The following is an 11,691-nucleotide window of genomic DNA, read 5'->3' as shown; positions in this document are numbered from 1 at the left end:
ATTTTCCTTTCATTGGTCTGGGTTTGTTTATATGTGTTTTGGTAAACAAAAATAAAAAAAAAAACTTTACAAAAAAAAAAAAAAAAACATTTTTCTGGGGATCGAACCGTTGACCACTTGGTCACTAGAGCGATGTTTTACCCCTGCGCCAACTGAACAAGGAGGAACTCTCCCTCCTCCTTTCATCTGAACTGCCGTTCCTCCCTTCTCTGGGCAACTTGTCCGCAACAGGGAGGAACAGTCGCTATTGCTACCTTTCACCTCCCTTTTTTCTTAGAGTGTACCAGTTAAACAAACGGACTGTTTGGGGCTGGACAATGTCGTCGTCGAGCATTTTTTGAACCTGCTTCTGGATGACTTCTCTCTCTTTCACAGAGACACGATACGGCGACGGATGAACAGGAAGCGCGTCGTCACCACTAATATTTGGATATTTCGCAACTGTCGTTTGGCGCACCTTTGCCGACGTGGAGAAACACTCACTGAACTCGGCAGGAAGGTCAACGAGTTTTCGTCGTTGTGGGGTAGGCAGGGTTGGATCGATGTGAAACTGTAGATGCGACGTCGTCTTGTGTGACCACGAAGAAAGGTCTGCTATTTCGGCGATTGCGGCTGAGTCCGCGAGTTCCTCGGCGTGACCCACGGCGGGGCCTTTCTTAAGGGGCTGAGCTTCCTATCGGAAGTTTGTTAAGAGTGCAACAGAGTGTCCGTCTTGGAGCTCGGCGATGCTTCTACGACGCCGATCCCTCTTCTTGGAAGCGACTGGAGGCTTCCTTTGAGCCGAACGTTGCCCCAGAAAGCCTCATGGATCCCGAAGGGTACGAAAACACTGGACCGCAGTGGTGTGTTCACGTGGTTGGCGAGGACTTGGACCGCGGATACCGTCGCCTTGGGTTTCTCCTGTGGCGGAGCAGGCTTTCGTAGTGTCAGCCGGTATGCTCCTAGGTCGATGACGGCGCCATACTCGCTGTGGACGTTCTTTCCGAGGATAACGTCAATCGAACAGTCTTCCAGAATGATGAACTTGACAGGGCACGTTTCACCGTGGATCTCGGCGTGAGCAGTGCAAATCCAGACTGGTGTGATAAGGTGCCCACCGGAGGTTCGTATCTTCTGGCCACCCTATGGTGTCGCCACTTTCCGAAGGCGTTGGGACAGCCTCCCACTCAGGACAGGGCAGTCTGCTCCGGTGTCGACGAGAGGCGACACGTCGTGGCCATAGATAACGACGTTTAGCTTACACTTTTCCGTTAAAGGAGAGTCATTTTGGTCGCTGGCGGCATTTGAGTAGGGCCCTCCGACGTTCGTGGAGGATCTTGGCATCAGTCGTCTTCGGCGTCTGCACCTCCAGGGATCGCCGCGCCTAGTTTCCTCGGGGAGGAACGAGAGGCGACAGGCTTTCACGTAGGGCTTGGTACATCAGCGAAGCTGGACGTCGCGGCGACAGCGACCGGAACTCTCGGCGGGACGCAGGCTCGGGGCACTGAGGTCGTCGCAGGTACTCGTCGATCTGCTGAGGGCGTTCACTATAACGAGGGCGCGGTTGTCCGGGTGGACCCCGCGCAGCCCGAGTCGTCAGTATGGGCATCAGGGGTAGGTGTGGTCTGCTTCCCCGTGGTGGAAGCACAGTGGGCGTCGGTCGGGCGTTCGCCACACGTCGGTCTTCCGTGGTGCGCGGGGCTCCTGGCAGGCGTACTGGACCTGATAGTCGTGCGTCGTTCGTGCTGCGCCGCAGGAGACTGACGTCGGGGCGACGCGACATAGGTGCGAAGAGGAGGCGGTGGCCGTCGGGCCACTGTGGCGTAAGTCCTGCCAAGACGCGAGCCTCTGGTTGGATGGCTCTGTGGAATTCTTCCCGCACAACCTCGGCGACGGAGAGCGAAACCGGGCGTGTGGCAGCGGGCAGCAGCTTCTTCAGCTCCTCCTGGATGACTTCAAGGATAACGTCACGTATGCCGGGGAGGGTGGTACCAAGATGAAATTCGGATATCGCCAGAGTAGTTACGCTGCAGTGTGTCGCTGGCAGCGTCTGGCGCGTGCTAGTAGGGCTGGTTCCATATTTGTCGCCTCCGTGACGAACTCGTCGACTGTTGTCGGTGGATTCCAGAAAGACCGCTGAATATTTCGCTGTTCACACCCCTCATCATGTGTCACAGCTTCTTCTCGTCTGCAGCCTGGTGATCGGCCTGGACGCTCAGGCGAAGATCCTCGACGAAGCAGGTGATGCTCTCATTTGGGCCTGCTTGCTCGAAAGATGACTTCGGCCCTCTCGCGTCGGTGTTGGCTGGTAAACGTCTTCTTCAGTTCTTGCTTACACACCTAACACGAAGTTAAATGAACTACGTGGTTCTCCAGCCAGTACCTCGCACTTCCTTCCGGCGAGAAGTGGACGTTTTGCAAACACTGCTCCGCTGTCCACCTGTTATGGCAGTCCACACGTTCATAGTGTTGCAGCCAGTCCTTGATGTCATCGGGGGCGTCTCCGTGGAAAGGTGTCAGATTCTCGCGTGCGACGGGCAGGTATACGACGACAGAAGCGGCCGGGGTCTGTGACTGGTTGGCCATCGTCGTCTCCTTCGGCTTCGGCTTGCCCAGCAGGAAACCGTATTCAGGATCCTCTCCCTTGGTGCGGCGGCTGGTCCGAGTTGAAGGTTCCGCGTAGAGTGGTCGTCTCACAAAGCTTGGAATCGGACTTGCACTGCGGGCTCTTGGAGGCGTACGCTGCACGGACATGCGGTACCCCGCACCTCCACCGAAGTGCCACGAATGACGAGGTGACGAAACAAAGGTTAACTGAGGAAATTGATATGTTTAAGGTGGCAAACTTGTACCCAAAATAAAAAAAGAAACTGAAGATTACAACAGAGCGTCGCTGCCGTCGAATTCCCCGCAACAGCGGGATAACACTCTGGGGCGAGAGTGACTACGGCATGCCACGCGGAGCCCCTTTCGTACACGCCTGGGCTTCTGGAACAATGGACGTAGAAGGTTCGCGCTTGGAACCTTCTAACCTCGAATCAACAACAGGGTTCTCGAACTCACCAGAAAATCCCATTGCATTAGTCAACAAAAGTGTGTATCCGCGGCCAGGATGCGAACCTTGACTTTTTGCGTGAAAGGCAAGCGCAATAACCGTTGAAACACGAGCGTAGTGCCTTCTTGGACAGCTGCGGCCGCGGCAACATGCAACAGGTTTAAAAGGACAATAACAACTACAAGTAATGAGGCAGAATATTGGTAATTGCACATTACTTTCTAATATCAATCAGAAGTCATTTCCATAGTGTTTTGCTTGAAGCTTTGTTATTCCCCTGATGAGCCCGTTTTTTCTCGCAACCCCAGAAACGAAGACCGGGCAAACTTATACGGCTGACAAAGTAAAAAAAAAAAAAAATTCTGCCTCATTTGTCGGCTTATGCCTTCCGATGCTCAATATGCAATAGGCGAAATTGTTTGGACGTTTCGCGAATCTTTGTGTACTGCCATTATTGTTGCGTCATGATGCCTCTGTTGTTTGTCAATTTCGTAGCGTAGGCGGTAAGAGTCGAGGCCTACTGCTCAGCGTCATCGATCCTAACCCACACCTACGAGCTAAGGGTTAGTGTTGTTTTACGCTCTTCCTGCGCCTGGGCGTGCTCGTCACCCCGCAGGTCGCTAGTTTCTCGCCACAACCAACATGATGGACTTAAGGTCTGTTCCCACGATGCATCTTTTAGGCGCGCAACAGTTTCGCGACACTCAAGTTTCGCGAAATGTGCTCGTTCACACGTACCGCTTCACGTGCAACAACGATGACGTTTAGACTCGCGAAAATAGTTTGGGTGTTGACCATAAAGTGGCGCTTCAGTTGAAAGCCAACATCATCATCATCACCATTAGCCATTCAGAGTCGTGTTGTCCATCTCCCGCCACATTCTAAGAGTCAAAACGCAGGCGAGCTGGTGAACAATCATAATTAAGAAATAAAACCTTAAGACATGGAAATAAAAAAGGAAAATACACACCACCGTCTTAAAACCAGCACAGCATACAGCTGTCATTTACTTCCATTTACTTAATTTACTCTTAAATTGTCATTTACTAATTGTTGAATTGTCATTTACTGCCAATTACTTTATTTACTGTTGAATATGTATAATTTGGATGGAGGTTGACAAAGAAGACTGTTGTGGAAGTAAATGGGGGCTGTACGCTGTGCTGGTTTTGAGACGGTACTGTGTACGTCCCTTTTTGTTTCCTCGTCTCAAGGTTTTATTTTTTAATTATGACTAAAAATAGACGCGAATTATCATCATCACGAATAACGTCTTCGTCCATCGCTGGATTTTTTTTCCAATATGCTACATTTGAGACTTTGTGTTTGTCCGTCCCTTTTTGTCCCAGTCTCGGGGTTTTTGTCGAAATGCTACTCACTTTTCCTTCAGTGGTGCTTGACGTGCTTGAGCAAGCGCCTGCAGTATCCATCGTTCGTGGTTTCGGTTTTTTTTTTTCGGATTTGGCTCGGCCACAACACCGGCAGTGAAGTGGTCTTCTCAAACAGCTCGCTCGCCCCTCAAAGGCCACATGAGAGCGTTTCTGAGCGGCCATTGGCGGCGCCCTCAGAGTGATTGACAGGACTCGGCAAAGTTTCAGCAAAAGATCGCTCCAGAAGCGAGCTGTGCGCGCAACCTTTTTTAGATGCGCGCGTCCTTTTCGGATTCGTTCAGACGGCGCAACCATTTCGCGAAACTACGTTTCGCGACACTAGATGCGCGAGAAAAATGCATCGTGTGAACGGGCCTGTATACTTCAGCTTTACATTTGACTTCGAGTACCGGCCAAGACACGGGCGCGGGCGCCTGGTTTCCGAGAGCTCTTTCTCTGCGCGAGTGCTTGTGCGAACGAAGGATTCTTCGAAACTACGCTCTACGCCTTGGCCTTTGCCTGCGCCGATGGCAACTGCTAAGACGGAGCATGGTCATTGGCGCCCCCCAGAATGGCGCTGTGCGTTTCGCATATTGTGGTTAATTACGCTTGCATGTATGATCATGAAATGCGCAGATGGCAATTCACTTCTTCTGAAAATGAGAGGAAAACAGAACAGAGCCTTGTCATTGCGAACTCATCTCTTTTGCTGAAATGGTCATTGGCGGTGCCACAACTAGATACAAAACACAACAACCGATAACGGATGAGAGCTCTCAAAGTTATAACGCGTCTTACTTGTATCCCATGAGTTTTCTAATAGTTACCGAGCAGAGATAGAAGAAAGCACCCTTTGTGCGGATCGGAAACATCGGCGACTATGTCTAAAGACTTTTTCACACAGCACTTTTTGTTTGTTTCGTAGCGTTCGTACGCTTCCGTCGGGATACGACCGCAAGTGAGCCGCGCACCTATGCTTCGTATTGCGTGTGCCGACATCTTTTTCTGATATTAATGTTAATAAATATGCGAGCTGGTTTAAGTTACACATAGTTAAAACCTAAGACGAAGGAAATAATATGACAGACAACGACTCGTCACAAGACGTGGTGTTTGATGTCATTTGTTTCGCGGCTCTCCGGTTTTAACAATGTCCTACTCGTTTAACTAGTTGCAACGGTTCGTACGAAGCGAAGATACACCGGTGACTCTCGGTCATAGCTCGTAAATTACTTTCGTAAGCGTAAGAAGTTTTGCTGTGAGGAGCAGTCTTAAAGAACACTAATGAGCTCTTTGGGATCCTCGTTTTATTGTCGTAACTCACTCTAAGAGTTTTAACAAAAAAAAAAAAAAAAAAAACGATACAATTTTTACGCTCGGTCGGTTCGCGTATTTAAGAAATTATAACATCCCGACACTTGACGTTGATGCAAAATGACAGATGGCGCTACCAAACCTGGGTGAATACGGTCGAAAAACGGACGGCGCCTGTCAGACGCGGGAGAGCTGTGGGTTCCCGCGTAGACAAGCGGGACTGGTCGGCCGCTCATCCACGCGTGAACTCATCGCTGGCGAGTGGCTGAAAGACGCCGTCCGTCGTTCGACCATATTCAGCAAGGTTCGGTAACGCCATCTGTCGTTCTGCGCCGATAGTAAGTGTTGGGAACTGATCACTTTTTAATATGCAAATTGGCCGTGAATATGCAATTTCGTTTTTTTTTATGATGCTTAGAGATCGTAGATTGAGTTAGGACCATAACACGAGAATCTCAAAACTCAGTATAATCCGCCTTTAAAATGCACATACGAAAAAAAAAAATTGTTTTTCTAAATTGTTCTTTGAACTTTCACTGCACGAAATTTTTCATCCTTAAGAAAAAGAAGCCTTAATTTCTGCTTCGACTTAGAAACCACTCGTCTTGCCTGTGCACGTCAAAAGCCATATTTACAAAAGTTATAATATAAATGCAGGCCGTTAATGTAGAAAAAAAGATAATTGGGATTTTGTCTTTTTTTACGCGCGGTTTCTTTTTTATTCTCAAGGTGCGTAATTTTTTTCTAGGCAAAAAGGAATACTTTTATATAAAAGAACCCTTGTGGTAGACAGTAACTTCACGGATTTCTGCAAGACGAACTTAAAGAGTTCGATGGCTATCTAAAAAAAAAAGCGAAGAAAGAAGTAGGCGCGGTTGGAAGAACGGCATCACCGGACATCGTGACAAGTGCTCACCTACTCGGGCTCCCTGTAAATACGCTCTACCCTCTGCGACCCTGGGTCGCAGTCGGTGTAGTGTATTTCTCGGAAAAACTGAGTACCTTCAAAGTTCTTCAAAACGGATGAACATCTCTCGCATAATAACTATTGTGATAACTTGCTATCCGCAGAACATGATTTAATTGCCTATTTGAAAAAATAATAATTACGCGTACGCTTAAGGTTTCGCATTATATTAATGCGGAAAATGTTTCGCCAATTCAAACTAGTGGAATCACATTGTCATGAAAACCTCATAAATCAACGGATCTCTTCACAAAGTTTGTCAGTAGAATCTATACATCCTGACGAGCGACTGACAGTATATGCAATGTCCTATCAGTGTAAGTCAATTCCTAAGAGCTAATAAATATTTTCATACGTTGTTTGACCTTAATCTCTTTTATTAACACCACTCCACGTGAAACAGTGTAATTGACACTGCTTCAACCTCTAATAGCTGAGTTAAATGAATTAACTTTGTTTGTCCAACACTAAGGGACACAATGTCCCCAGGGTTGAGCAGAATAAATTGAAAATTCACAGAAGTTCAAGTTACCTTGAACGAACGCGCTCGTTCAAGGTAACAAAGTACCTTGTTACCTTGAAGTTCAAGGTAACAAAGCGCGAAAAAATATTAGAGTTCCCTACGCAACGAGTTAATTTAAAAAAAATACTTGAAATATTTTCCTAATGTATCTTGATTTTGTCCAGATATTTATGTGACATGTCATGCGGGATTGTCAAAGAAGCTGTAAACAGCTTACTTACCTGACGCAAACGCCGATTCTTCAGTGCTTGCTGATGCAGAAAAAAGTAAAGCAAGATTTTTTTAGAAAACAATAATTGTAAATAAAAGTATAGCACCATGTAAGTATAACACATCAACGGGTTATGCAACACGACTGGGTTGGGTCGTTTTTTATTTTACAGACACCTACTGATGCAGCAGTACTAGGAACGCATCTTCGACTTATGTGTTAAGCGTCCTATTCCGCTGATGCATCAAAAGTAGTTCCGAAGTCTCAAGGAATGGCGTCACAGAAGCCGTCGTGTCACATGGTCCGATGTCGCGATGCTGGCAGAACGTAGAAGAGCATTTGAGGTCACATCATTGAAGGGAAACCCGAGACTGACACAAATAAGAAAACGGACAGCACGGCAACGTCTCAGGTTTTCTTTCAGTGATCTTTCCCAACAATCAACGTTATTAAACCCCTCAGTTGGGAGACTGCCAAAGAGACTGCTTTGGAAAAGTGGCTTCGATTTGTCCTCGTACACCGAGCTAATGCCGAACACGATGCCACCATTTCTCCCGCAGCGGCCATTCAAGGAACCGCACTTTACTGCTATTTTGGCTTTAATCGGCCATTTTGGCGCCGATAAAGATACGGTGGAAGAGGTTACAGGGGTGCCACCCCCGCCTTGTCGGCGGACGCGCCGCGTCTTTTTACCGAAGCTAAAATACACCTAGGTCGGGATGCGCTACCTGAAAGCACCGCTGAGGCATGGTTGTATAAAAACAATATTAATTGTGCCGCAAAACCTTGCAAACTAAAGATTTTCAAAAATCCACGCGCCCTTCATTTTGTACTAAACTCTAATACATTTTGTAAAAAAGAGCCTTTCGTTTGTTTTTACGCAAAAACGGGCTCAAGGTGACCACAGTACAGGCAAATGATAAAGAGTGGCGCTGTGGTCGTGTTTAGCTCGATCTCGGTGGACGCCAGTTGGGAAACTCGACGGCGAGTTTCCCAACTGAGTGTTTTAAAAGCGTTGCCAACAATCTAGCCTGCATACTTTTCTTCCTTGCATTTGAGGCGATTCTTGAACATATATTCTAATTATCTGTTTAAGCTTTCTTTTCGTGTACCATGAATTTCATAGTGTAGTCACTTTTGACAAAAAATAGCATAACGATTTTAGGTGCCGTTTGCATTGCGCCTGAATTTTTTGTGCATATAAAAAAGAAGTCCAGAATAACAAATTGTTCGCCACTTAAAAAAAATTGTCAATATTGTTTGGATTAATTTTTGAAAATCAATAATTAATATTCAGAAAAAAACCTCTTCCAATTGTTTTAAATAAAAAGAAAAAAAAACGTTTAGCTAGGTCTCTGTTGCACTCATTTACCGTTGGAGGGTTTCTGCCTCAACAACTTGTGCTGCTCTAGCACATCTACAGTGGCCTTACTTTGTCACATTATCTCCCAAACATCATACATAAAAAAGCTAAGTTTATGTTTTATTTTATTTTTTTTTTAATTTTTGATGCGGCTGATATTGTTTATGTCAAATTTGTGAGGCATTCGGTGTTCAGGGTGTGGTATTTGGCGATTGCGCCGTGCTGCACTACCTTTCCAGGGTAATACTTTATAATGTTCAACCCCAAACTTGGTTGGTATGATTGTGAACCAACAGATGGCGCTGGGATCGGCTTGCAGACCTACACATCAATGCGAGAAATTGTGTGTGGCGGCGCTTCGATACAGTGGGGTGTTTTTCTATATCCTGAATTTGACATCCCCGGCCCTTCGCTTGGTTTTCTCTGCGCGAGCTTTCCTCGGAACGCGCACCGCTGCGCCAGTTCTCGTGCAAGGAGGCCAGTTGCCTACGCTCCGAGCTCACGTCTCTAGCAAAAGTTGTAAGAACCAAGCGCGAAAGTCTTCCTGGGCCAAATATTGAGACAGATGGCCAACAAAAGAATCGTCGTGTTGAAAAAAATATAAAATTGCCTGTGCGCCATTAGCACACCACGGGGATTTCGAAGGACGATTACACATATTTCAATGTAATAAGATTTATACGACGGGCCGGCACTTTTCTCGTGCTTGTGTCTGGCTCTTTGTGGATTTCCAGGAAAACGTGATGACGGGATAGACTTCGGTTTCCGAAATTCTAGCTTGAGGAACTATATACCTAAATTCAAAAGAAATTAACTATTTCTGGGGGGGGGGGGGGGGGGAAGAGGGGAGTCAGTTTTCTCATCTAGGTAGCTGTGTGTTTATTTTAACCAAAGCTACGGAACTGGAAAATACAAAAAATTGATACTCAAGTTCAGATATTGAGTTTGGTAAACCCAAAGTAGGACTAGTGTGAGTCATAATAAAAGAATGGCAATGTTAAAAATTAACTTGCCGCAAGAAATTATAACAGTTAGACATACTGTAATAAAACAGCGCAAACGATACAAAAAGAAGAGACAAACCGCACAGGACAGCGCTCTGTCCCGTCCGATTTCTCGCTTCCTTTTGTATCTGTTGTAAACCAGTTTCAGTTTGTATATATTAATCTCAGTGGTTCCCACAGTGACTGCCAGGTGTGACTGTCTGTATATAGTTTTATGTCACGTGCGTCGCGTGACGCGTAGGCTTGGGTCTGGAACATAAAGATGTCTCCGATGTCTCCTTGAGTACCCGGCCTCCCAATTCATGAGAAGATACAACATTTTGCGAGTAGAAGATAGGATCATATGAATGACGACGATGACGTCGACTGCTTCAACTATTGTGGGAATATTCCGGAGTTCTGCGTAGACTCAGGTGGCATCGATGTGTACCTTGAGTGGTCCAACCTGTATGCAGCCGCGACCGATCTTGCAAAAGGCAAGAAGTTGCTCGTTCTTTTTACCGTGCTAGGCAAGAAAGCCTACGTTACGCTGCGCACCTTACTTCTACCGAAAACGCCGACGGAAGCCGGATATGACAAGGCGGTTGCGGTGCTACGAAAGCACTATGCTCCAAAACGATCGGTCGTCACAGAACGTTACCGATTTTATCGACGTGACCAGGGTCCCGCAGAAAGAATCTCGGACTTCGTCGTTGCACTGAATACATTAGCAGCCACTTTCGCGTTCGGCATTTTGCTGGAGGAGGCGCTACGAGACCACTTGGTTGCAGGGCTCCGAAACGAAGCCGTTTGTTCCCGTCTGCTTGCCATGGACGACAAGGGCGCCCCGTGGGAGAGCGTTTTCAACGTGGCAAAAGCCGTGCAAGCCGGAAACAAGGACACCAAGGAGATACTAGCAGCGTCCACACTCAGTACCGCCGACGTGAACTGGCAACGCCGTTTCGACAAGCCAAGCAAGCAAGGCTGTACCAAGCAGCAGAACAGCGGACGCAGAATCAACCACAAGGGAGCTTGGGAAAATAATCGACAAAAGATTGCCTGTACCAATTGCTATCGATGGAGAGATTCGCATCTTCCCGAAACGTGGCCATTCTTGAACAGTACCTGTTTTAAACGTTCTAAAACAGGCCACGTAGCTAAAATGTTGAAAACAAAAGCAGTACATGACTTCTCTTGCAAAAAAGTCAAAACCTGAAGGATCAGGAAAGCCGGAGACAGACCTTTCATTTGTCATAGCCCTCAACCGAGTAACATAAAGTCCCGCGTTTGTTGTAAATGTAAACATGAATGGTAAAGAGGTTCCACTGGAACTGGACACGTGTTCGGTTGTATCGCTAATGGCACAGATGGAGTTTATGAAACACTTCCCGGGTGTAGAGTGCTCTGATGTGGTTCGGATGTGCGACTTATTACGTACAACGGAACGCCAGTGCCTGTGAAAGGTAGCGTAAATGTCAGAATACAGTGCAACGGTCAGACGTACCACTTGCCGATAGTGATAGCTAAGAACCAGTATGAGGGACGAATGCAAACTCTTTTTGGCCGAGATTGGCTTGCCTAATTCAGAATAAACTGGCCCGAGCTCGTGCCGGTGAATTCACTAAACGAGGAAAAATATCTCAAAAAGAAAAGTCCTTTAAATAAAAGTTCCCTGATGTGCTTGAACCAGGCTATGTAGAGATTAAGGGTTTTCGGGGTAGCATTGTGCACGAGGATGCTAACCCCATGTTCTGTAAGGCGAGACCAGTCCCCTACGCTCTGTCGGAGGTGGTCGAGAAAGAAATTAAAGGCTTAGAAAAAGCTGGTGTCATCGTTAGATAGAGGCACAGTGCCTGGTCTACGCCCTCGGTCATAGTGCCAAAGCAAAAGATCTCTGCTGTTGGGCTTTGTGGTGAATATCGGCTG

General features: G+C 47.0%; 1 protein-coding gene across 1 annotated transcript; it reads left to right on the top strand.

Annotated features, from left to right (window-relative positions):
* Nucleotides 1-10,129: 10,129 nt before the first annotated feature.
* On the top strand, nucleotides 10,130-10,981 carry LOC120842156. The gene has a single exon (XM_040213184.1). The coding sequence runs from the start codon at nucleotides 10,130-10,132 to the stop codon at nucleotides 10,979-10,981; it is 852 nt and encodes a 283-aa protein (XP_040069118.1).
* Nucleotides 10,982-11,691: the final 710 nt, after the last annotated feature.

This window comes from Ixodes scapularis, unplaced genomic scaffold (assembly GCF_016920785.2).
Source record: "Ixodes scapularis isolate PalLabHiFi unplaced genomic scaffold, ASM1692078v2 PGA_scaffold12__126_contigs__length_90152505, whole genome shotgun sequence".
In the NCBI taxonomy this organism is placed as follows: Eukaryota; Metazoa; Arthropoda; class Arachnida; order Ixodida; family Ixodidae; genus Ixodes; species Ixodes scapularis.
This window is presented reverse-complemented; position numbering and strand designations above follow the sequence as displayed.

Excerpts from the sequence above, each read along its gene's own strand:
- LOC120842156 (XM_040213184.1), top strand. The coding sequence starts at position 10,130 with ATGAATGACGACGATGACGTCGACTGCTTCAACTATTGTGGGAATATT.